The sequence below is a fragment of the Arvicola amphibius genome, chromosome 5 (assembly GCF_903992535.2).
Source record: "Arvicola amphibius chromosome 5, mArvAmp1.2, whole genome shotgun sequence".
NCBI classification, from domain to species: domain Eukaryota; kingdom Metazoa; phylum Chordata; class Mammalia; order Rodentia; family Cricetidae; genus Arvicola; species Arvicola amphibius.
This window is the reverse complement of record NC_052051.1, coordinates 32,432,097-32,459,217: the sequence shown is the minus strand read 5'-3', so window position 1 is coordinate 32,459,217 and position 27,121 is coordinate 32,432,097. Positions and strand designations below refer to the sequence as shown.

Here is a 27,121-nt window from a genome sequence, read left to right as displayed (position 1 = left end):
TCTCTCCAGGCAACTGAGTCCAGTGTCACGTCAACCCTCAACGGGAGAGCTGAAGCTCAACTCTATTTTGTTTTTTTTTAAAAGAGACATTTCACACGGACAGTTCATTTATTAAAATAGTTTCTGTAAACTCTTTCAGAAGAATATACATTTTTCCTTGCTTGAGTAGCGTTTCAAGGCACCATAAGATGATGGTCTCTTTAAGAACACCCCTCTATTCATGTCTGAGAATTCCATTAGAAAAAAAATACACATAACATAGACACACACACACACACACACACACACACACACACAAGAACCCGTACGTGATCTCAGCCACCAAGAAAACAGACACACGGTACAGGGCCTGTTGTGGCAGAATGATTGACAACTTTGGGATGCATCTTACCATTGATGTCCCAAAAGAAAAGAGAAGTGGACTGGGTATTTGTCACTAAAAAGAACTGGCGGGGCAGAGGAGAGGTACACCTCAGAACCGAAAGTCCGAGTAAACGTGGCACCGGGCATCTCTCCTCCACTTTCTCTTGCTCTTCACTTTTTCTCCTCCTCCTCACTGAGGGCAGAATTCTCCTGTAGCGGGGACGTCATCTTGTTCTGCAGAAGGGCTGCCAACTTTTTGGAAGTCTTTTTGAGAAACGTGCTACCTGGATGGGCACTGTTCACGTGCAGATACAGGTCCTCCTGGGTGGGGCCCGTATAGCCGCAATCCTCACACACATAGAGTTTGTCCCGACGCTGCTTGTAGGCATACTGCTGCTGCACGCCGTGGATCTTCTTCAGGTGGGACTCCAAAGAGCACCGCTGGGTGAAGGCCTTGTAACACACATCACATTTGTAGGGGCGGATGCCTGCAAGGATGAGGGGCAGACACATCACCAGCTGGTCAGAGCCGAGCCCAAGAGACCCTCCTATGAAGCCATTAAAGTTTCCCATGACCAAGATCATTGCCAATGTGAGGAAAATGGGACCAGAACCATCTACAAGGGTCCTGGCGTCTACACGAACAAACCTAACACAGGTGGGTGCCAATAAGGCAGAACCCAACACTTGACACGGGGAGAGTTATATTTTTCCTACTCACCCACCTTAATGGTTTCATCTTTTAGTGGCAAGGCAAATTATGTAAATGATTTAATTTTTGTCTTTTTCTTAAGATTTATTTATGTATTTTATGTATACGAGTGCTCTACTTGCATGTATGCCTACATGGCATCAGATCACATTATACATGGTTGTGAGCCACCTTGCGATTGCTGGGAATTGAACTCAGGTCTTCTGAAAGAGCAGCAAGTGCTCTTAACCATTGAGTCATCTCTCCAGCCCCCACGATGTTTTCATTTTGTGCACAGTGGGTTTTCCTGGAAACAGACCCTGAGACAAAGATCCTAGATTAACTTTATTGGAGAGGTCATTCCCGGAAGCATAGGTTAGGCAATGGAGAAAGACACAAAAGGGAGGAAGCCAAGCAGGGTGCATTGTGCAGAGCGTCACCGGAGACGGTGCAGAGTACATTTACACGGTGCTGAGCGTTGCAGGGAACAGATGAAATGGACTAGCGGGAGGTGACTGGGGTGACAGACAGCTTAGCTGGTAAAGCGCTTGCTTTGTAAGCAAGCCCAAGATCTGAGCTCCATCCCTAGAACCTGTATTTACAAAGCAAGAGATGGGTGTGGCTGCTGACAGGTTCAAAGGAACTCCGTTTGATTAATGTTAAAACTCTGACCTTTAGAAGAAGTCTTAATATAACAATAACATAGTGGGAGGGAAAGAAATCTGAAACATTTCTCATTTGCTCGGAACTTGTAGTCATGCTAAGTGCAAATGCCATTCGTTTACAATGGCGTACACCTTCAATCCCAGGACTGAGAAGCAGGAGCAGATTATCTGTGAGTTCAAGGCCAGTCTGAGCTACTATGAAACCCTGTCTGTGGTTTCTAGAAATCCTTGCCTGATGGGTGAATCCCTGGCACTGACTGGCCAGCCAGCCTAGCTTCACTGCAAGTTCCAAGCCAAGTGAGAGACCCTTTGTCAGAAAAGGGGGCTGTGGAAGGTGGGCACACAGTGATTGTCTAAAGTAGTTAGCCACCAACGCTGACTGTTTGGACACCAGAACTCACATGGCAGAAGGAAAGAACTGGCGCCCATTAATTGTCCTGTGACCTCCAAATACACATGGTAGCAAGCATAGGCAGGCACACGTGTGCACATATGAGAGAGAGAGAGAGAGAGAGAGAGAGAGAGAGAGAGAGAGAGAGAGAGAGAGGATAGAGGACACCTGGTGTCATTGGCTTACCTCTGGCCACCACATGTTTGTGCTCACATATAAATTATCTCTAAATTATCTTAGTTTTGCTTTTCAAATGAAATGGTGTATGCAGTGGTGGCCTGCAATCCCAGTTAGTTCGTGGGGCTGCCCGGGCTACTCTATAAGGGAGACCCCATCAGACAGAGGTAGGGGGACATTTAAATCTAAAATTAAAATCAGGTTCAGAAGCCAATGCCTATCTCAGTACTTGGGAGGTGGAGACAGAAGGATCTGGAGTTCAAGGCCAACCCAAGTCACATGACTAAATAAGCCCCAGATCTCAATAACAAATAAACAAACATTTTTACAAAAATCTGAAAAGGCCTTCCTCACCTCATTCGTGTCTCATCTAGTCCAGTCAAGAGCTTTTTGCAATTGTTCAAGCTTTATACAAAATTAGGAATACATAGGTACAGGTACATATTACTAAATATATTTTAAAATATATTTAATGGCTCTGCACATGGTCTGAACAAGGACTTCTCAGTTTCCTAGGAGACTCTACAGCCAAGATTGAGCAAGTAGGTTCACAAATTCCTACAATTCTCTTCAGACCCAGCTAGGGCTGGGTTTAGTCTGAGGTAAGAGAGGTGCTTGAGGCAGCACAGCAGAAGTCCTCACCAATCACCAGGAAGCATATGCTAGGCCAGTGGGGCGCTGCAAGCCTGTAATGCTAGCACTTGGGAGGCAGAAGGACTAACAAGGCCTGAAGTCAGCCTGGGCTACATAGTGAGAAGCTGTCTCAAAGACCAAACAAAAGGCAGACTCCCGGTTCTCATTGGGGCAGAGCTGAGAAATTTGTCCTTTGTTGTTGCTGCTGACAGGGCTTCCCCTTGTCACCCCAGTTGGCCTGGAACTCACAGAGGTCCACCTGCCTCTGCCTCCTGAGGGCTGGGACTAAAGGGGTGCATCAATCACACTTGACCTCCATTAGGATCTTTTCTTTTCTGAGTCAGGGTTTCTCTGTGTAGCTTTGGAGCTTATCCGGGAACTCCGTAGACCAGGCTGGCCTTGAACTCACAGATCTCTGCCTGCCTCTGCATCCCAAGTGCTGGGATTAAAGGCATGCATCACCACCACCTGGCTCATTATGATCTTTTCAAGCACTGGAGAGATGGCTCAGTAACTTAGAGAACTGACTGTTCATCCAGAGGCCCCAGGTTTGGGTCCCACATACACAGGATATCTGACGCCCACTCCTGGCCTCCATGAGACCAGGCCTGTGCTGTGCACTACACAGATATATGTGCAGACAAAACACCCCCTCCAAAAAACACCACATACACACTTATAAATAAATGGTTATTTCACACACAAATAAAATTGCTTTGATCCTATTCACACCCAACACTATTAGCTACTTTTCATCCTTCCCCATTGCTTTCCTCTTCTCAAATGGTCCACTTTCTACTTAGAAAAAAAAAAGCCAGTCAGTGGTGACATGTCTTTAGTCCCAGCACTCAGGAGGCAGAGGCAGGTAGATCTCTAAGTTTGAGGCCAGCTTGGTTCTACATAGAGTGAGTTCCAGGACAGCCAGGTCTACACAGAGAAACCCCATCTCGAAAAACCAGAAACAAAACAAAACCAAACAAAAAAACCGAACAAGTCAGATTCCACATAGGAGAGAAAACAGCAATATCTGTCCTTTGGAGTCACTCATTTCTCTTCACACGGGGATTCCCAGTTCCAGCTTCCTGCAGATGATGTAATTATGCTTTTTTTTTTCAAAGGCTATGATACTCCATTGCATATATATGAAAGAAATGAATGCTTCTGTGCTTCTGGCCCTAGGCGTGGAGCTTCCTACTCCAGCAGTGAGCCGGACCACACTGGGCCGAGCCTGTGCAGAACCCCATCACTTTTCCCATAGAATTTAACACACAGTCTGCACATGTCTTCTACAGACAGAGCACCCAGCAAGGGTTAGGAGATTTGGGGGGGGGGAGGGGTCCTGCATCACCTGGTCAGTAAAGAAAGAGTCTGACTAGGAGTTTTTTCCCAAGAGGGTACAGTATAGGCGTTGAACCTGGTTTTGAGGCTCAGTGCCCCATGATGTAGACACAGAAGGAGACAGACCATAATAGCTCTCATTATGACACGTCCACCTTATAAAACTGATCCCCTTATAAAACTGATCCCTGCACCAATGTTCCTGCTTCCTCTTCGGACCCTGGAATCTCATTCCTACAGACAGATGTCTTGGGAATTAGCTCCTTGCTCCAGAGCACTGCTGTTTCCCACTCCTCCAAGTGAATGAAGGCGGACTTGTGTAAGGTGGGGGGATCCATAGTAAGCTCCCCTCCCCTGTCGTCCTCTGTCTAGCAAAAGCCAATCTTGTCCTAGTCAGAACAGGCTGGGAACTGAAAGCACCATCTGTTGCCAGACATAATTAACCTACTGACACCTACCTGAGTTCCAAAGTCCAAGGCCATTGAAAAGCCAGGCACTGCGTGTCTGCCACTCATTAACGGAGTCCACGGTCAACCTGTTAACCCCTCCACAGCTCAGTCTCCTCACCCACAAAATGCAGACAGCACTCACACCCAGGGATGGCTGGTCTAAGGAAGAACTGCGCTGTCCCAGGCACGGGACCTGGTAAACTCAGATACAATTTAAATGTTTGGAATCCAGCAACGCTGTGGAGTCAGCCGCCATATCCCTAAATGTTTAGCATTTGTCCTTCAATTACACCCTTTTTTTATGTATTAGTCTTTCACAACAAGAAAAAAGGATTAAAAAAAAAATGTGTTCCCAGGTGACTAGCAGAGATATCCCTCACTGACCGATCTTTTGAATTCTGTATTCTAGGCCTTTTTTACCAAGTTAAAAAAAAAAAAAAAAAAAAAAGGTCTTTTGGGGGGTTAACAAAGAGTTCTGAGATGTTTATTCCTGACCCTGAGCTGAGCTCATATTCCACATCTCCAGGTAAATCCCTCAGTACCGGAACTTTCTGTCTGCTTCCCTTTCTCAGGTCAAGCGTTCCTTTCCTGACTTTGCTCCAACTGTCAAAAGCAACAAGAAGCTTTGCTACTGGCCTCCCTCTGGGAGGAGACGTTGAGGGCGGCCTCCCAACAAGGTAAGCAGGCAATGCCCATAAACCCAGAATGTTCCTGCCCTTTGGCCCAGTAAGTTCACTTGAGGGAAGCTACGTTAAGAGATGGACTCGCACTGGTGGACAAAGGATGTACAAGAAAAAATCATGGTGGGCTGGGCGGTGGTGGCGCACGCCTTTAATCCCAGCACTCGGGAGGCAGAGGCAGGCGGATCTCTGTGAGTTCGAGGCCAGCCTGGTCTACAAGAGCGAGTTCCAGGACAGTCAGGGCTGCTACACAGAGAAACCCTGTCTCGAAAACACAAAAAACACAAACAAACAAACAAACAAAAATCATGGTGGCATTGTCAGAATAAAACAAAACAGAAGGCGGAGGTGGGGGGAGGGGGATGACAACCTGAAAATGGAACCGAGTACTTCTATTGGGGAACTGGACAAGGACTGTGCCTGTGGTGGAAATTCTGTCGTGATCCTGTATTAAATGGACAGTGATGAAAAAGGATCAGGCACACCCACTGCGTAGACGTCAAGCGAGGCCCGAGGTCTAGTTCCCCTGACAGCAGCTGCGTGCCTTAGAAACGTCCAGGAGACAAGACAAACGGCAGATCGCTTTCAGAAAGAAGCTAGGACTGGCTGGAGGCTGGCCTTGAAAAAAAAAATCGTATTTTCAATTTCCCCCATACAAATATATTATCTTTTCAGCTAAAAAAAAAAATGTAAGTTAAACTAAAAATGAAACCGTTGAGGAGGCAATTCCACAGGCGAGCTGGGGCTGCTGGGGAGCGGATTCCAGGCTTCCTCCGCTAACAGCCCTGCCTTAGACTTCTGATCTGCATTTTTCCCAATCCAGGCAATCCTTCTCCTGAGGCTCCAGACAAAGACACCATTGTCTTCTCGGCTTCAGTCAGGCTGCGGTTTGTTTGCCTTCTGGCCTCTCTCAATGTAGCCCCTGATTTAAGATAAGGTAAGAGGGCCCCCTGTCTTGTGGGCAGCCCCTCCCCAGACCTGACCTCAAATTGGAATTCCTCAGGTTCTCTCTTTGGAACTCAGTCCACAGGAAAGGCATGAGCCTCTTACTTCATCTGGAGGTTCAAGGTTCTTTTTACTTTTTTCCTGTAGCCCAGGTTAGCCTCAAACTCCCTGTGCAGCTGAGGATAACCGTGAACACCTTGGGAGTTTGAGGCCAGCCTGGTCTATATAGTGCATTCTTGGTCAGCCAGAATTACATGGTGAGATCCTGTCTCAAATACAAACAAACAAAATTCCCACAAAATGTATTGTTTTTATTTTATGTGTATGATCCTACATGTATGTACATGTACCATGTGAGCGCAGTGCTTGCATAAGTCGGAAGGCATCAGACCCTTCCCAGCACCTCCTCCCGAAGAACTGGAGATACAGATCCTGGAAAGCTACCGTGCGGGTGCTGGGAACTGAACCCAGGTCCTCTACAAGAAAAACGAATGCTCAGTCTGACATCAAATTTCAGTAATCCTCCTGCCTCAGCCTCTGAGTGCTGGGATTACAGGCATGAGCCACCACACCTTGAGAAATGTGAGTTATCATTTTCCCAGGCCCAACCAATCCTCACTCCAAGACTTAGCAGAACCCCACTCATGTGCGTGGCCTTATCAGCCACTTATGGGGGCTGACTCGCTATAGCTTTTTATGCCATCTGAAGTCTTCGGCCACATAAACCTTCATTTTACCAAATACAAAAATAGAATACTTTCAATAAATACTGTATCTGAACAACAAGCTGGCACTTGAGGCATCGATGTGTGCGCCCACCAACTCCCAGGTGCTGCTGGTCCTCAAACCACACCGCGCAGTGTAGCTGTGGACACCTGGTGTGGGGTGTGCAAGGGCTGGCCAGTAATTCTCACTCAAATACACAGATCTCTCTCCCCCAAACAAATCATGTTTGCCAACAGACAGCCATTCTTAGAAGTAACCTAGCTGGCCTAAGTGTAGAACGTTCTATAAAAGCAGATCTGTGGCATTTTTCTCAGGCTGTGAACTGAACATACATGTTTGTTCCTTTAACGCTCAGGGCTTCTCTGTCTTGATGTGGGTGAGTCTGGCCTCTGTATCCCTGTCCCTGACACTGGACAAAAGCAATCGTCTCTGTCAAGTATACAGAAGATAGTGTTGGCTCCTCACCCAGACCAGCTTCTTGGGCTGATGCATAGCCCCAGTGGCCATGTGAGCTGGCAGCTAACAGCTCCTGGGTGTCCCCTTCTTCAAAGATTGAGCACTAGCAGCTAACTTTCCCAACGCCTGGGAATGAAATGTTTTCAGTATTTCTTTTTTTTTTTTTTTTCAGTATTTCTTTTTTGTTTTTGTCTGATTGAAATGGGTACGGAAAGGTCCCCCACAAACCCGTGCACCGGACAGCACTGAGGTATCCTCCAAACCCCAGAGCCCTCTGGGATAGGGCTGAAGCTAACACATTTTTTCTTTCCCAATCTTGACAAGTTCCTCCCAGGAACCCTTACTTCAAACATCATTTTATACAGAATAGCTTCCAGGGCACAGGACTCAAGACTCCATAGAATGAAAACTGCCACTCATTTACTGCTTTCTGTTGTTGTTAATTCTGGCTTGTTTGGTTTTGTGTGTGTTGGGGGGGGGTTGTTTGTTGCTTGTTTAGAACTCATTTTGTAGCCCAGGCTGGCCTGCAGCTTCAATCCTTCCTTCACCTCCCTACTGATTACAGGCATGTACCACCACAGCCAGCTACCAACACATTTGTTTTTAATGCTATGGAAGTTTTCCTCAGCATCACTGAGTTTATTTTAATAACACCACGTCCTCACTCCCTACTCCGGACACACACACAGACCACAGAGAGACAGAAACGGTCAGAGACAGAGAACCCTATGGTTACTTCTTTCTTGGTAATGTCATACCCCAAATAAGGATTCCCAATCCTTTCTTTCATCTATTTGGATATTAACATAAGACATTTTCAGGCTCTTGTTTCCCTGAGCCTTTCTCAGAAAGTTTCCTTTGTACTCTGAGTCTTTCCTTGGACGCCCTCCCAGCTCCTGGGATGAGAAGTCATGTAGTTGGTGGCGGGTGAGAGGCAAGGTTAGCGCTATGGCCCACTCCTGTCTTTGCTGAACTTAACATTGCTAACCATTCTCTCATGGAGGTTCTTAGGATTCTAGCCAGGTTTTTAAAATGCTAAGGCTGGGTCCTTTTGGACTCCATGCAAACATATCCCTCACTCAGCCGTCTGCTGTGTTTGTGCTGAGTGCCTGTATCTTTGATTCTGGCCTAAATACACTTAGAATAGTCAGTAGCCAAACTGTGATGCTCGCAGCTTATCCAAAGGCAAAGACCAAGTTTCCACTAAATCCCAGGACGATCTTCCAGAGCCAGTGAGATTGGATCACATGAACTAACACACCTGAGAACTTTCCAACGTCGTTTTTTGTCGTGAAATCATGCTGATGGTTGGTAAAGGCCCGGAGACAATCACAGGCCTGGCCTCATCCTCCAGCCCCTAGTACCACCGTTGCCTACCCAGATCAGTGACGACTCGTGGCTATCACCAGCTAATACAAACGTAAGCCCCCAGCTGCTCTTTATGAGCCAGCAGTCTTTGGAGGCATACTTCCCTCAGAGTCTGGTCATGGAAATGGGTTCCAGTCATTCCCATAGTGCTACTTGTTGAATACTTTGAAAGCAAAAGTTACGATTAAAATTCTAGAAATGTCTACTCATCAATTTCAATTATTATAGTGCTATCCAATAGAAATTACAGGGCGAACCACTTTTACTAATTAGAAGTCGTGACAGTGACTCCCTTGGAGGAAAGCAAGTAAGAAGGTAATGCGGGCTAGAAATATTCTGATTTTTTTTAAACTTCATTTTAATTGTATACATCTAGATCTAGGGACCTGTAACTTATGCATTTTTCTGGACATGTAATTTATTTGTTTTTTTTGTTTGTTTTATTTTTTTCGAGACAAGTTTTCTCTGTGTAGTCCTGGTTGCTCTGTAGGCCAGGCTGGCCTCAACTCAGAGATCCACCTGCCTCTGCCTCCCAAGTACTAGGATTAAAGGTGTGCATCACCACCACTGCCACCACTACCTGGCTGGATATGTCATTTCAACAAAAAGTTCAGTTTAGAAAATAATTTTTTTTTTTTTTTTTTTGGTTTTTCAAGACAGGGTTTCTCTGCAGCTTTAGAGCCTGTCCTGGAGCTAGCTCTTGGATTAAAGGCGTGCGCCACCACCGCCCGGCTTAGAAAATAATTTTTTTAAAAAAAAAAGTATAGCCAGGCACGGTGGCACACGTCTTTAATCCCAGCACTAGAAGCAGGCAGATCTCTGAGTTCTAGGCCAGCCTGGTCTACAGAGCAAATTCCAGGATAGCCAAAGCTACACACAGAAAAACCCCATTTTGCTATCTACTCTACCTGGAGAAGCCTGTATCTACTCTACCTGGAGATGGCTGTATCTACTCTATCTGGAGATGGCTGTATCTACTCTACCTGGAGAAGCCTGTATCTACTCTACCTGAAGATGCCTGTATCTACTCTACCTGGAAATGGCTGTATCTACTCTACCTGGAAACACCTGTATCTGCTCTACCTGGAAACACCTGTATCTACTCTACCTGGAGTTGCAGAATTTTGAGCAGAGAAGTGGCATTCTTGTAATTTTCCTCCAGGACTTACTGGGCCAAAGGTACAGACTGTGCCTCAAGTGGAGAAGCCTAAAAGCCAGATGTGCCTAAGATAAAACTAATGAAGCTTGTGACCAATCAGCAGGTTTGCAACCGAGGCAAAAAGTCATCCCCCAGACTCTCTGAAACACACAAGAGGAGGCCTCAAATCCAGACTGCCTGAGTTGGAAAATGGGCTCTGTGTAGCTCAGTGGGGGGTGCTTGCTTAGCATGCACAAAGCTTTAGGTTCATCCCGAGGAGGAGAAGGGAGAAGAGGAGGAGGAGGATCAAGAAAAGTTGGGAAGCCAAGGAAGAGGTCCCCAGGAAAATGCCTGCTCCATCAGGAAGCTCAAGGCAGCTGTTCCCCTGCCTCAGGAGGACCAGGAGGCCCGAATCAGGCTTACTTCAAGAGGTCAGCCAGGCACAGTGGTGCATGCCAGGCACATCTTCAATCCTGGCGCTTGGAAAGGCCAGGAAGGAGGTTGGAGAATTCAAGGCCAGGTCACATGACAAGGCCTTACCTTAAAAAAACAAAACCAAACCAATGACAATAATAAAGCAAGAGTCAAGAAGGAGGCACAAAATATTTGAAGCTGGTCCTAAGCATCCCATTCTGCAGTCAGACTAAGGGGGCTGCGTTACAGTAGAGACTTTCTGTGTTGGCCTCCCTCAAACCTGGACATCGTGCCCACCCTTACAGGTGCAAAACCAGGCCATGAGAGGTGGCCCGCATGCGACAGGTGACAAGACTGGCAGGTGAGGGCACACGGATGGACGACAAAGGAACCGGAAGTGAGCAAGTCGCGTGCGCAGCCTCACCTGTATGTGTGCGAACGTGCCTCTTTAGGTCGAAGGTATCGTTGAAGCCCTTGCCACAGAAGGTGCACAGGTGCCTCTTTACCTGGTTGTGGCACTTGAGGTGACGGTTGAGCATGCGCTGCAGGCGGAAGCTCTTGCCACACAGGTCACAGTTGTGAATCACGGAGTCATTGCACAGGCCTGTGGTAAACTGGGAGCAGAGAGAGAGTACGTGAGATCACAGGGGGCTCATTTGGGAAACCAGACGTGTTCTCTCTAGGTCGAGCCTTGTGGCTTCTGCTCCATCTAAGGGCAAGCAAGCTCAGCTCTGAGAAAGGTGTGAAGACGCCGGTACTGGGAAATGGTTTTGCACAGCATCCTTCCTTCTATCTCCGCACTATCTTAGAGTTTCTCTGTGTAGCCCTGGCTGTCCTGAAACACTCTCTGTAGACCAGGCTGGCCTCAAACTCACAGAGACCTGACTGCCTCTGCCTCCTGAGTGCTGGGATTCGAGGCATGTTACAGCAGCCTTTTAACAAGACACGGACATGTGATCACCTGACTGATGAAAAAGACATCCCCTTAAGGGAGAAGCAAGGTTCTCAGTAGCTAGAGCCCCAGCAGCCTGCACCACGAGGAAGAAATAAATGCTGAGGATGGAAGAACAGAAGGAAAGGGTCTGGGCCCTGTTGTCAAGGGCTCCCAAAGACAGACACAGTCAGCTCTTTTCTCTGCGCCTTTGAGTACTGGTCCAGACTCCAAGAAATAGAAACAGGACTGGAGAGGTGGCTGACTGAGGAAAGGCACTTGCTGCCGACCTTGGTGACAGAGATTGATGACCTGAATTTAACTCCTGGGACCAACACAGCGAAGGTAGAGAGCCAACTCCTGCAAGCTGTCACACACCATAGCACACACACCCCCCCAACAATAAATAAATGCAATTCAAATTTTGAAAAAAGGAATAGAGGAAGGATGGAGATGATGACCAGGGCAGGGTTCATGACTAAAGAGAGAGCAGAAATGATGTGTCAATTCTGGGATACAGGACACCTGGTAGCCTCACTGCCATTTTCTCAAAAGCCAGCCTCCATGTCTGAAGCCAACGGAAGCCAGGTTAGCCATGAAGAGAGCCAGAACCCCACAAAGAGGGCACCGCGGTGCTAGCCAGGCACCTTCTAATCCAACCCAGGGTCACCACTACCTAACCGAGTTGTCCCAGACAACACCATTCAGATGAAAACTGCCTAGCTGGGCCACGCCCCAGGTCCAGATACCCAAACTGTGCACAAATAAAACCATTACTTGGGAAAGTGACTGGGCCAGGATTCCAGAGCTTTATCATCAGTTGTGATCACAACTGAATTCCAGCCTCCAGCCTGTCCCCCATCCTCAGCGCAGGATTCTCAGCCACCTCTGCTGTCTCCCTGGACAAACACCGGACTGACCATCGATGTGATGTGAAACACCAGATCTGATGTGCTCTAAGGTCAGATGTGCCACCAGTGGAGACCCTCGAGATGGTCCGGCTGTTCTGCCAGAACTGCCTGTAGGAAGCCCAAGGATTGGAGGTGCAATTCGGCATCAGGCACTCACCTGGACATGCTGGACCTGCGCTCCAGCCCAAGTACTACCAAAATAAAAAAAGCTGGGCGGTGGTGGTGCACACCTTTAATCCTAGCACTTAGGTGGCAGAGGCAGGCTGATTTCTGAGTTTGAGGTCAGCCTTGTCAGAGTGAATTCTAGGATAGCCAGGACTACACAGAGAAACCCTGCATTAAACAAACAAACAAACAAATAAATGGGGGAGTTAGTGGAGGGGAAGGAAGGAAGAGGAAAGAGAAATGAGGTTGGGTACTCGTCCTTAGAGATCAGTCATCCCTTGACACGAAGATGGGGAGCAGGATCCTGTGCAAACACTAAATCCTTAGGTGCTTAGGCCCTGATTTAAACACTGTGGCGTTGGTTATCCTCCCATCTACATCTACAAGACCTAGACAGATGTCTATAGAACTTTGTACCAACGGAGAAACTTTATGTGACTAGTGTTAGGCTGTACTATTTAAGGAATAGGGACAAAAGACAAGAAAAAGATCTTGGCACGGACACAGTGTTCTTTTCAAATGGGTTGAATCCACAGGATGTGGACGCCCCGGGTATAGAGAGCTGCCTGGACTTCGCTCCACTCCATTCCAGATAGCATATTACATTTACACTTCTGAAGAGTTCATGCGGACTCCTCCACTCAAGGCCCTGAGGACAGAAAGCCCGTGTCCACTCACACCGCTGCCTCCCATTCCCCCATGCCCAAGGGCAGTACCTAGTACGCTGGGCAGCCGAGAGTGACCTCAGGACGCAGGGAGGCCGTAGGATGCCTGGAGAGGCTTTCCTAGGCTGCTTCCTCTCCTGTTCACTCTCACTGGCTCGGAGCCAGTGTCTGCATTAGCACTGAAGTGATCGACGGGCCCTATGGTCAAAGCACCGCCAAAGTGGCTTTTTCCCAAAAAGATGCCATAGTTGCTGGGATGTGGAACACCAAGGGAGAGAGAGGGTGGCAGAGAAACCAAGTCCTGTGGCCAAGCAGAAATGAGAGGGGAGATAAGAAAATGGTGGAAAATAACCATCTGTCTGGTTCAGTGTGAGCTGCCAGGGCCCGTCACAGGAGTGTGGAAAAGGGCAGTGTCCACCTTGGGGACCCAATGGGTAGGATCTACTCCACAAGCAAGAGAGAGCTCTGAAGACAAAGGAGAAAGACTAAATGAGGCCCACTGAGTACTCTAGGCTTCTAAAGGACACAGCTACAGAAGGCAGGGTCACCTGACAGAGAATAAAGAACTCCCAGACAAGACAGAGGCAACTGAAGTGTGGTGGGACACTCCTTTATTCATCTATGGCTTTCGGGGAGGTAGAGGCAGGTGGACCTCTGTGAGTTCAAGGCCAGCTTAGTCTACACAGTGAGCTCCAGGACAGTCAAGGCTACAAAGGGAGACCCTGTCTCAAAAATGAAGGAAGGAAGGAAGGAAGGAATGAAGGGCTGGAGAGATGCCTCAGAGCACTGGTGGTTCTTCCGGAGGACGGTCCCAGCACCCACCCACATGGTGGCTCATACTGTCTGTAACACCAGTGCCAGGGAATCTAATACCTTCTTCTGACCTCCATGAGCACCAGGCACACACATGATCTATGTACATACATGCAGCAAAAATACTCATACACATAAAACAAGTAAGTACTTTAAAAAAAAAAAGTACTTAAAAAAAGTACTTAAAAAAAAAGGAGACAGAACAATTGGCTAAGGATCACTGTCAATAACTAGTTTCTGCCAGATTGTACCACTTCTCATAAGGGAAGGGGTATTTGGTTTGTAGGTGTATTTCAAGTGTGGTGCTTTAAAATTTGGTCTATAATAAATAGCAAGAGACTGGACGGTATGCCTATTAGTATGGGCTTCAAAATAAATGTACTAAGTCCTAAGCAGTCCAGCAGGGGCGTCTACAACCTCCAGAGAAAGCCACCAAGAACTACCCAGCCATTCCACAGATATAGAAAATAGGCTATACAGCTGGGTGGCGGTGGCGCCTGCCTTTAATCCAAAGCTACAGAGAAACCCTGTCTCGAAAAACAAACCCCCAAAAAAAGAAAGAGAGAGAAGGAAACAAAATAGGATATACATTATTTTAGCTACTCAATTTGGGTTTACTTGCACAGAAGAAATGGATTAGCTAAAACAGTAACAGTGGGCTGGAGTGATGGCTCAGCAGTTAAGAACACATACTGCTTTTGCAGAGGACCTGAGTTCAGTTTCCATTACTCATGCTTGACAGGTGACTCACAACCACCTATAATTCCAGCTCCAGGGTATCTGACCCTGTCTTCTGGCCTGAGGGCACCCGCAATCATGTGCACACGATCCCCATATGCACATAATTGAAAATAAATTGACTGGAGAGATGGCTTGGTGGTTAAGAGCACTGGCTGCTCTTCCAGAGGCCCTGGGTCCAATCTCGAGCACCCACATAATGGCTCACAACTGTGTGTAACTTCAGTCTCAGGGGACCTAAGACCTTCTCCCGGTCTATATGGGTACTAGGCACTCACGTGGTACACAGACAGCCACACAGGCAAAATTCCTATACATATATAATAAATACATTTAAAAAATAAATGAAAATAAAATCCTAAAAATCAACAACATATTTTCTTCCAGATTATCAGTTTTGTCATACTGCTTGCATTTTTTCCTTGTTAACTTTGGAGCTGGAGATGGAACGTTGAGTCTTTGTACATCAAAAACCCATTCTTACCACGCAGCTGCATCCCTAGATCCGACGTGCCATGTTTCTCAGTCCCCCCTCCCAGGACACAGCAGACATGACTGATTCCTGGACCAGTCCTCCCTCCCCAGGTCCTGCGTCTGCTGTCTGGGCTATCTTTATTATGCTCCCACAGGTTTACAACTAACATTCTCTCTCCTCAGTGTTCAAAGCCGAGCACTCTGATTTCTTTACTTGGCTCTACAGGTAATATGCCAAACTTACATCATGAACCAAAACTTAGACCAAAATTACATCTTAACCACGTTAATTATAAAATGACTGTGGCGGACGGGGGAGCTAGCTCAGTAAGCGAAGTGCTGACAAGCACGGAGACTTGCGTTAGAGCCTCAGAACACCTGAAAACGACAGATGCCGTGGAATATGGCCGAATCCCGGAGCTGGGGAGACAAGAGAGAAGGATTCCAGTCTCGCCTGGCTGGTGACCTCCAGCACAGGGAGAGAGACAGCATCTCTGAAGATGACACCCAGGGTTTTCTCTGACCTCCACGGGCTGAACCCACACATACGTGAACAAGCTTGCACCACTCCCACAAATGCACAACAAACAACCACAGAGAGGCAAGAAATGCCAAGAGATTGAATAGATCTTTAGCTCTGACCATCTGTGTGACATGAAATTCCATTTAATACCTTAGATCAGAATAGGTGTGTTGCAATCCCAGCACTCGGGAGGCAGAGTTGGGGGATTTCTGAGTTCAAGGCCAGGCTGATCTATACAGTGAGTTCCAGGACAGACAGGGCTACAGAGAGAAACCCTGTCCTGAAACACCCAAACCAGAACCCCAGATCAGCTCCTCTACACGTAAACACACTAAGAGGTACCACACAGTCTCCTCAGGAGTGTGAGAAGCTAAGAGCAGAGCCAGTTTCCCGGCTTCCCAAATTCAACACGTTCTTTCCTTCCCTCAACCCGAGGATGTAAGCAAGCAATATAACTTCTCTCCGTCTTAATTTTGTCACCCACAAAATATGAATAATGGCATTTGCCTCTTGGGAGTAAATTAAAGAATTAAAGAGAAGAAAGCTACTTATTTTTTTTTTAAAAAAAAAAAAAAAACAGTAGCAAAAGTAAGTCTTACTACACTCAGAGCGGTTCCAAATTTCTATAATGCTAAATTGAAAGTGTCTGAGGGCGAATGAGAGGGCCGGCTGCTTTTCAATTTTGCTCTCTCTCATGGGAGAGAGAATTCTCCTTTACTGTGAGCCATAAGCCCTGAATTCTTCACCCAAAATTCTGCAGCTAGCCCACATTGGCTTCGACAGGAGGTGGTGGAAGCCTTTAATCCCAGCACTCAAGAGGCAGAGACAGGAGGGTCTCTGTGAGTTCGAGGCCAGTCTGGTCTACAAGAGCTAATTCCAGGACAGCCAGGGATATTACACAGAGAAACCCTGTCTTGAAACAAAATAAAACAACAAAAAACAAACAACCCTCCCACCCCACCCCCCCAAAAAAAAACAAAAAGCTGTGGTAGAATCTGACCCCAGCAATGTACAAGAAACACAGACTCTGTTCCCCTCAGGGTCAGCATCATTTGTTCTTCAAAAGGATTTAATTATTTAATTTATTTTTTTATTATTACAACACTGCTTGGCCTATTATTAGCTCATGCTTCTTATTGGCTAGCTCTTATATCTTAAATTAACCCATTTCTATTCATCTGTGTATCATCAAGTGGTTGTAGCCCACTGGTAAATTCCATCTGGCATCTGTCTCCTGCAGCAGCTACATGGCTTCTCACTGACTCCGCCTACTTTTTCCTCTATCTCTGCTTGGAATTCAAGAATTTACTTAATTAAAAACGTTTTTAGATTTATTTTTTTAGTCTTTGTTTATTAATGCTTTGCCCACGTGTGTGTCTGGTACTCTTGAAGCATACAGAAAAGGGCACCACATGCCCTGGAACTGGAGTCATGGAAGTTAGAAGTCACTTTGTGGATGCTGGGAACTGAACCTGGGTCCTCTGCAAGAGCAATGAGTGCTCTCAGCAACTGAGCCAGCCCTCCAGCCCCCTACTTGTGTTTGAAATGGAAGCTATTAATGCATTTAACTACTAGGTGCTGTTTCAGGTCTCCAGGAGGGGGATCTTCTGGAAATGCTCCCCAGCCTCACCTTATCTGAAGTCAACACTTTGCTAAGGCTTATTAGTGAAGTAGAGAAACTGCCACAGAGGCTGGGAAATGACATCAGCCTGGAAATTAATTCAGAGCAAGATAAAGAGAGGATGAGCGATTCGCCAAGCCTAGGACTTGGCTTGTCTCTGCTCACAGCCCTGTTCTCTGTTGGATCTCAGCTTTCATCTAATAAAAGAAGCCAAATTCCAACTAAGTTCTAAAAAGCAGGCCTCTCTGGCCAAAAACAAAACAAAATACAAAAACAACAACAAAAAAATTCAACCCACAACAAACCAGTTGTTATGTAAGGACTGTCTGAAGTATCAGCAGCATCCAGGGAGGCAAGGACCTGAGCTGGAATGACCAACTTCCCAGGTGTCTAAGATTATTGCCTGCCAAACTTCTAAGGGAAAACTTACCCAGAAGGGAACAGCTCTTTATGTTCTTGGGATGCTTCCACCGACCAGGCCACTAAATTAATGCTCTTGTGTCCACCGGAGAATTCTGAGTCCTGGACACTTTCTGGTGGCCACTTGGACAAGATTTCCACTGTCATGTGTGTCCCCTACACCCACCTGCTCAAAACATGCTAATTACGTTGCTCCAACTCCTTTGGGACTCCTGGGTTCATGTACCATTCATTACCTAAGGCTCCTCAACTTCTGCACACGACAGAATGGACCTCCTCAAAGGACACGATGATAAAGGGAATAGAAATGGAGCCAGAGAGATGAGATGACCCAGTGATCAAGAGCAATTATTGTTCTTGCAGAAACCCAAGGTTCAGTTCCTAGTGCCTACAAACTGTCTACAACTCCAGTACCTGATGGTACTGCGTCCTCTTCTGATCTTTGTGAGCACCTGCACAGACATCATGCACACAAACTCACACAGCCAACACACACATGAATAAAAATAAATAAAATCAGGAAGCCAGACTCGCAAATAAATAAGAAACCAAGACTTTCCGGGCACTGGTGCTAGACACCTTTAATCCTAGCGTTTGGGAGACAGAGGTAGGCATCGGATCTCTGTGGGTTCAGGGCCAGCCTGGTCTACAGAGTGAGTTTCAGGACAGTCAGGGCTACTAAGGGAAACCCTGTCTAGGAACAAACAAACAAACAAGCAAACAAAAACAAGACTCAAGGATATGGGACTGACCTGTGGCTACACGGTTTATAGATGCCAAATTAAGATTTTCAATTTCTGCTCCCCCCAGATTCTGCGCACACATCTTCCTCAAGACAAGGGTATGGGTCTGGCCATAAATCCTCATTTCTTATCTCGTATCACATGAGGAATAACTTCATATTCCTTAACCTATGACTCAGATAATAGCTCAAGCGTCCAAGTTACACGTCGACTATGGCAAGGCACTACCGTAACACTGAAAAGACCCCTGCCCACTAACAACTATCAGGAACTTTGCGAAAACTCTCTGGGTTCTACAGTTCTTCCCTGGAACGAGGGTCCCCACAGGATAGCCTCCGAATGGCTACTCTCAATATATACACCAACTCCCTTTTGCCAGCCTTCTTCTACTGCAAGGTTACAAACTCCCTTTCCCAAATTCCCTCGAACCTAGGATCTGAAGCTTAAGTTGGGCTCTATCAGCTACACAACTCGGAAATGATGTGGATTAGGCCCCGAGTTAACCGAGCAGAGGTAGGCAGGAGTGAAGTATCTGACCCTGGATTATTAGCAAACGCATCAAATTGCAGGGAGTTGGGGGGGTGAGGGTGGGGCAGAAGAGAGAACCCTAACCCAGCAGCTGCCTCAGAGCTTTGGTTCTGCATTGTAGGCTTCTGAGTCATTCCTTGGAGTTCTACATCCCTAGTTCATGTAGTGCCGTGTAATTACCCATTCTTTACTTAAAATAGCTGCAGCGGATTCTGTTTTCTGCAACTAAACCTGCAAGGTCTCTTCCAATAATAAAAATCCACTTCATCTGCATTCAGGTTTAAAACTGTGGCAGAGGCTAGAGGTATATGTGTCTGCCTAGCATGTCTGATGCCCTGATTTGAAGTCCCAGCATTGACTCCAATTCGTTCGTTCATTCATTCATTCATTCATTCATTCATATTTCTCTATTTCCCTGAGTTTATCAAGCATTTCTTCACATTTCCCTTTTCTTCTTGCTTCCTATATTACTCCCTGTATATGACATAACTCCTGTCTAGGTGTCGTGGCCTTCTTCCTTCCAGGTCTGTATTTTTGTTTTCTGTAGGCTGGTGTTCTCCCATGAGTCATTCACTTAACTGAGTGCTGAGGATACAAGTCCAGAAGGCCATGTTCCTGACTTTGCCGAGTTTGCTCTTAAAGGAGTTTGGTTGGCCGAATGTGCAGCCAGGAAGGTGCTCAGAAGCCCAGGGAGACAGGACAGGCAGCGATTCTACCTACATGCAGTTTTCCTTCTCTTCTGAAAAGTAAAGCGTTTTCTTGGTTTTTGATTTTTTTCGAGATTTTGTTTTTTTCAAGATACGGTTTCTCTGTGTAGCCCTGGCTGTCCTCAAACTCACAGAGATCCACCTGCCTCTGCCTCCCAAGTGTCTCCCACTGTCCAGCTAAAAGTACAATGATAGTTTTAACTATTTAAATAGATGATTCAAAACAATATTTAGAAATGATTAATAATTAACATGAAAATTCCTTCATGAAACCCAGAATTATGAACACTCATTAATTAAAAGAGAGGGAAAGAGAGAGAGAACATCAACAAGATGGCTCAGCTGGTAGAGGCGCTTTCTCCCAAGCCCGAGGACCTGAGTTCAAGCTCAGGACCTATCTAACAGGAGAGAACTGTCTCTCAGAGTGGGCCAAGGCACGCACACATACACAAACTAAACAGAAATATGGATCAAAGCAATTGTTAAGAAATAACCAAGATTACTGAAGAAGCCAGGCGGTAGTAGCACAGGCACTTAATCCCAACACTTAGCACAGGCAGAGACAGGCAGGTGGATCTCTGTGAGTTCAAGGCCAGCCTGGTGTACAGAGCGAGTTCTAGGACAACCAAGGCAGTTACCCAGAGAAACCCTGTCTCACTTCGCAGGGTGTTGGCCGTTTACGCCTTTAATCCCAGCAGACAGGAGGGTCTCCACAAATTCAAGGTCAAGCCAACAAAGTGAGTTCCAGGACAGGCTCCAAAGCTACAAAGAAACTCTGTCTCGAAAAAGCAACAAAAAAAGACACTGAAGAATTTGTCGATCAGTTGATGATCTTCATTCATAAAGGAAATCAACAGTTCTCATTGTTGGGTTTTCTTTATTTGTTTTTTGGTTTTGTTATTACTTTTTCCTTTTTTAAGACAGGGTCTCACTGTGTAGCTATGGCTGTCCTGGATCTCACTAAGTACACCAGGCTGGCCTTGAACTCACATAGATCTGCCTGCCTCTAAAATGCTGGGGTTAAAGAGTGCACCACTGTGCCCAGATATATATGTGTGTGTGTGTGTGTGTGTGTGTGTGTGTGTGTGTGTATACATATGTGCATATATACACACACACACATATAAACATAATTATGTGATTACACAGCTTGGCTTGCCAGAGACTACTGCTTTCAGCTTCCCAGGTGCTGGGATTATAGATAGCCTGGGTGCTGAAGGTGATAGGTGTGCACAATCGCACCAAACAGGAATCAATTTATCTGACTGTCCTAATATACTATCCCTATGAAACCAAACAGAATGTGAGGGAAAACTCTGTCTCTACAGAAATATGCCTTCTTCTGGGTGATGGTAGTGCATGCCTTTGGTCCCAGCACTTGGGAGGCAGAGGCAGACCCATCTCTGTGAGTTCGAGGACAGCCTGGTTTACAGAATTAGTTCCAAGACAGCCAAGGCTACACAGAGAAACCCTGTCTTGAAAAAACTAAAAACAAAACAAAGCAAAGAAATATGTTTTCTGGAGGTCTCTTAGGGTGTGACTCAATGGGAAGGCACGTGATTAGCATGAGCAAGGCCTCAAGGTCAATATCGGCTACAGCTAACAGATGAACAGAACTGGAATATCACTATTTTGCAATGCCAAAATATTTATGCCCTAAGCATCAACAGCTCCTACCATCCCAGAAAGGTAACAAACATGCACTGCCTGTTTATGGAACCCAACCCTTCACCTTCTCACACACACAGTGACATGTTCAAGCCAAAATCAAATAGCTGATCAAGCACACAGAACGGTGCTGTCATGTGCAGCTTTCTATGATGGGAAATCTCTACCCAGAATTGGCCAGTTCAGCAGCACTAAGGACTTTCTCTATGTGACTTAAGCTACATTTAACAAGGACTGTCCTGCTGGATGGTGCGCCCTTATCCCTAAAATCCATTTGAAGTTAACGGAGACTGAGAAATGCCCAAGGTAACTAATTGAGCAAAATCCAGTGTTGGGACCTCTACAAAGCAAAAGACCCCTTGCTCCAACAATTAACCTCCAAGTACATAAAAACGGGGAGGAAAAGGTATGTAAATTAAAAGCAACTAAAGGCCATGCCAAATGTCAATCACAGCGTGTGGACATTACAGGGACCTGATTAAACAAACGGGAGGAGGCGAGTAGGCATTTACAAGCCATTTAACAATGTGAACACATAATTCAAGTGGGTGTGATTGGGGCACATTTGGAACCACTTATAATTGAAATACAGTCAGCCATTGCTTAATGATGGACCCATTCCGAGAAAAGCCTGCTTAGGCAATTTTACCACGGCATGGACATTACAGAGTGTATTTACACAAGCTGAGCCGGCTAAGACGTCACACAGTATTATAACCTCACAGGACCACAGTTCTATGTATGGCCCGTAGTTATGTAGAACATGACTGTAGTATATCTGAAAACCGCTTCAAAGTCTTATATGGGAAGGTGGGGGACAGAAGCCAGTAAGGACAGGCTGGGACGAAGTGACAGATATTTTTGTCCTTGAAACTCTTCATAATTAAAGTTGATAGGAAAAAAGGACACACATTTGACACATACTGTCACCACCCACTAGAGAGCCAAATAAAAGGTGGAATACTTTTTCTTTGTTATTGTAACAAGGTCTCACTCTATAGCCCTGGCTGACCTGGAATTGCATACGTAGACCAGGGTGCCTTTGAACCCACAAAGATGGGCCTGCCCCTACCTCCAGTGCTGAGATCAAAGGCTTGTGCCACCAGCCCTGGCTATACTTCTGCAGAACTCACAAGGGAGGGGAAGGCCAAAAGAGAACAGATTAGGATGGGGTGAGAACAGAAATTCACCTGCTAGTCCCTACTTGCACCAGGGTCCTGCCAGTCACAGTGAGTCAACTCACCAAGTTTGCTCTAGACTTTTGTTTGGGGTAAGACTTATAGACAGAGGGCACCTGTATGCCCAGGGTTTGTCTAGCCCACAGTTAGGGATCTGCAAATGAGGTCCTTGACTGGAACCCCCAGACAGATGCATCTCCCCACCACAACCTGCTTTTTTTTAAAATTACAGAATCCTTAAAGAGATCACGTCACAACCTGCCCCAAAAGCCTGCAATGAAAGGTCGGACAAGCAGGGATGAGCTCCATCTTCCCAGCGTGGTTCCAAGCCTTCTTCCTAGACCATTCACCACAGCCAGCACTACCAGGTGGTCAAACCCCAGGTGCCCGGTGCAGGGCAGTGCAATAACAAAACCTTCACCTCGGGGCTGTCAGATGACTTCCTGTGGGGCAGTCAGTGAGGGTACAAGAGTGCTAACGGCTCCCCACTCTGTTTATTCATTTAACTCACACAGTTGTTCACAGTGGCTTCGAGGAGTAAGATGTCCCCAGTCTTCCCTCCTCAGAAACCTTCAAAAGCTGCTCCTCTGCCCATGTAGGAACCCTCTTCTTGGCTTGACCCTTTGACCGCTCTTGTCTTTTCCTAGTCTTCACTCCCAGCTCCATGCTGCCATCTTGTCCCTGATCCTAACTGGCACATTTCCTGTCCATTGCTCCCCAGAACACTGATTCCTTACTCAAGCACAGGGCTCAGCCCACATCACCCTAAGAGCAGCCCCTTCATTTCCACAGCCCTCGATCCGTATCAGAAACCCTTCCCAGCTAAGCAATGACATCTTTGCTGGCTTTTCCCGTTTGGTCCTCATTCTCCTCTACAGAGGGGCTGCAGGTGTTTCCCCGCAAGACCAGAGACCATCATGGTGAGCGAGCATACACTGCATTGCACCCTTTGCTCATTAGGCAGACAGCACGAATATCTTCATCTTACAGGTAAGGAAACCAGAGCCCAGAACAATGAAAACCTCCCAAGCTTGCACAGTTCTGCAGAACTTACAGATGCAGTCCATAGACACGTAACCACTACTGCTAGCGTGTTCTGGAAGGTACACACTGGAATAGGGGTGTTTTATCTCTTGGCTGTCTTGCACACAGCAGACATAACGTATGCTGCTGGATGTTTTACTGTGGTTTTTTTTTTTTTCCTCTCTGGGTAGGGTACAGGCTCAAACCTGCCCTTTCTTTGGTCCTACAAGCCCACTGCCCAATGTGTGTTTTCAAGTCATTAAAACTGTACACATGGCTGCAACTCAGTTAGATGGTGCTTGTCTAACACGGAAGGTGGGGACGATCATCCTCATTCTTGAATGGCTTTTTCCTCTTCCAATCAAAACAAAAACAAAAACAAAAAGCAAGCTTTTTTGTTTGTTTGTTTTTTGAAACAGGTTCATTCTTTGCAGCCCTCTCTGGCTTGGAACTCCACGATATAGACCAGGCTGGCCTGCAACTCAGAGATCCATCTGCCTCTGCCTCCTGAGTGTTGGGACTAAAGGCATGGGCCACCCCACCAGGCTAAGAAACTAATTCTCAGAGAAATTCTTTGAGTTCTGTATCCCGGTGAAGTAGTCACATACTGTGCTAAGAGGTGGGCAATTTGATCAGTCATTTGAAAACTGTCCATACCAGGGCAGATATTTTCAGTGGCTTTGGCAATCCTAATACCAAAATGTCTTCAGTGCTGGCCTAGAAAGGAAGGGTAGGAACCGGACCACTTTCAATGAATAAAAACTCCCTAGGAAATGGAAAAGTGTGAGTAGGGAGCAGGTTGCTTGTTAACGGTCTGCAAATATGCCCCAAGTCCCTCCCCCAATACAGAGGCAATTTATCTTAGAAATGACGGGTTTATTGACTCCCTTAATCCAAAATTCCAACACTTGTGTCAGCCCCAGGCAGAAAAGAGATCTTCCAAAAATCTCATGAGACTGGCTTCTCTCCTTACCGAGATGGCGATGGAGGAGGGGCAAGCTAACGAACTACTATCCTTCCCCAAACAACCTTACAATTGTCTTTCTAGCCTGGCGATAAATATGCAAGTGGGGCGCTTTGTAGAATTTCCCAAAGGGCAAGAGCTATCCGCTTCAGGAAAACTTTTCCCTCTCACTTAACCCCGCCTGGCCCAAAAGCCTCCGGACCACTCACCCTAAGCCTCGGCGCACTCTGCGAAGTATAGTCGTGGCTCCCCCGCCCTCCCCCGTCCCCCCACCCAGCTCGCAGCATCCTCAATCCTCAAGTCTTTCCGGTGCTCTGGCCTCAAATCCTAATTCAGAACCATATGCTTCCCGGCCTACCCCTGGGGAAAGAAAAGACTGCTTTCTCTATCCCCAGCCTAACCCTTGGGCTCACCCTTCCCTCCCTGCGTCGGCCTGGGAACCTGGATAGCCGATACTCTGGGGCACCCTAGAATTATGGCTCACTTTGTACAAGGTGGCACTATAGCCGGCCAGGCTAGGACCTGGGGTTTATGCAAAAACCCTGCTGCCTCCCCTCCCCCTCTAGCTGGCCGTGAGTCAGCGGGGCAGGATTCCTTAATCCTGGGGGTAGCGGATACCCTTGAACAGGTGGTCATGGAAGTTCCACCCAACAAAGCGCTGATGGCCACCCAGATAAGACGTTGCCTTCTATAGCTTTTGAGGGGGACATTCCAACCCACTAGGGTAGGAACGTTTAAAAAAAATTCTGCAGGTGAACCCTTTCATCTTTTACCCACTAATTCAATTCTTGAAGATTTGAGAGAAAAGGCAAATCTACAGTGCCCTGCACAACCAGCTTCCAGTCTAACAGGCTCCACCACCAGGGCACTGGGAATAGCGGTGACTGCGAGGCTCACTGTGTCCCAAAAAACAAGGAGGGAAACACAACTCTCAGGACCTCGAGGTGCCAAGGACTGCGTCCCAGAGGGCATCACGTCTAAGATCTCGGGTCGCGCTCCTTCTCCACCCGAAATCTTGGGTCGCCTAGTTAATAGTCTGGCTTTGGAGACAAGGTGGGCATCTGAACCCGGGTAGCTGGGCCACTGCCAGCGTCAGACAGGGCCACCACCCTGGGGGCTGGATCCGCTTAAGATGCTGGCAGCCCGGGCACTGTGGCACAGAGGACTGGTCGCGCGGAGCCTGGCTGCCGCCCAGGGGCAGGTGCAGGAGTGACGGCCGGCGTGCGGCGCCTGGGCCCCCGTACGCGGGCGGGCGCGGCAGGGAGGGGCGCCGGGGCTCCGGAGCCGGACGCCAGGGCGTGGTGCAGGTGGCGGCGGGGGCAGAGTCGACACCCTACCTTGATTTTTGACCTGGCAACCGGGCGCTGCATTGCTGCCAGGTGTCCATCGGGGCCTTCGGCGTCGTGGAGCTCTGGAGTTTCAGGCTCCGGCGCGCGCGGGGACGAGCTGCTCTCCGTGCCTCCGGGCTCCCCGGCGCTGCTACTGCTGCTGCTGCTGCAACCGCTGCTACTGCCGCCGTCGCTGCGGCAGTCCTCGGGGGGGTCGGGGAGCAGACAGCCCAGGCTCACTGCGGAGGGAGGGGGCCGCACCCCGACACTCAACCACACGCGGCGTCACGCCCGGGCGCCCACGGCAGTTTGACCTGCGGGCGGTGCCGCCGCCCCGCCCCGGACCTGGGCACCTCGCCAAGTGGGCGACGTCCCGAGGGTAGACGAGTCAGTCGGGCGATCGGCCCCTCGAACTAACTTAGGGTGCCGGGAGAGCGGTCCTTAGGCCACCCCGGTGCCCACGAAGCACCAAGGGCCATGCGCCGCGGAGAACCCCGCGCGCCAAGTTTTCTCTCGCGCCCGCGGAGGCGGGTGTGCCCTCGCCTTGCCTAGCTCCAGAGAGGTTAGCGGACCTTCACGTGCGGTTTAGAGGACATAGGGGGCAAAGAAACCCTCAATACCTCCCACCCCCTTTCAGGGCCACCTCGGCCCGAGCTGCAGCCAACGGTCCCGCCGCCAGGCAATTAGCCCTGTCTAGGGAGAAAGCACCGAGCGTCCCAGGTTTCCCAGCCTGGTCCTCGATTCTTCCTCCCGCAAGAACCCCCACGACCCCAGTAGAGAGGGGGAAGGGGTAGGAACGTCAGCCCTGATCGCGAGCAGGAGGGCCGCGGCGGTCACCCTGCCCCCACCCGGGGAGCCCCGCAACCAGGCCGGGACCCCACGCTCCTCACCTGGGATGTAGGTGTCTGCCCTTTTGTCATCCGGGAGCTCATCCCAGCTGCGGACCGAGACTCCCGGGCTCCTCCTCTTCACCAGAAAGACTTTGGGCATGGTGGGATCCCCTCTCCCGACCGCGGCCCCCTCCTCCCCGCTGCTCCCCGCTAGTGGCGGTGGAGGCGCCTGGATCCCCCGGCTCCCGGAGTCCGGAGCCCACCTTCCCGCCTTGCCTGCCCTCTTCCTGCACCCCCCGCCGCGCTGCCTCGGCCTCTCCCCTCTCTCCGGGTGACTCGCAGCCTCCAGGCTCGGCGACACCTATGCCTTAAATCGCCCGTTGAGACCACGCCGGGGAAAAAGTTTCATAAGGTGGAATAGAAAAGGCACCAGGAAACTTGGGAGTGAGCATGCGCC

At 48.0% G+C, this 27,121-nt stretch overlaps 1 protein-coding gene across 1 annotated transcript; it reads right to left on the bottom strand.

Annotated features, from left to right (window-relative positions):
* Positions 1-247: 247 nt before the first annotated feature.
* Ovol2 (ovo like zinc finger 2) lies at positions 248-26,824 on the bottom strand. Its single transcript, XM_038331701.1, has 4 exons — positions 26,725-26,824; positions 25,844-26,073; positions 10,859-11,048; positions 248-851 (listed from the first exon to the last, which is right to left on the bottom strand). The coding sequence occupies exons 1-4, from the start codon at positions 26,822-26,824 to the stop codon at positions 535-537; spliced, it is 837 nt and encodes a 278-aa protein (XP_038187629.1). The 3' UTR covers positions 248-534.
* Between the last annotated feature and the right edge of the window lie 297 nt (positions 26,825-27,121).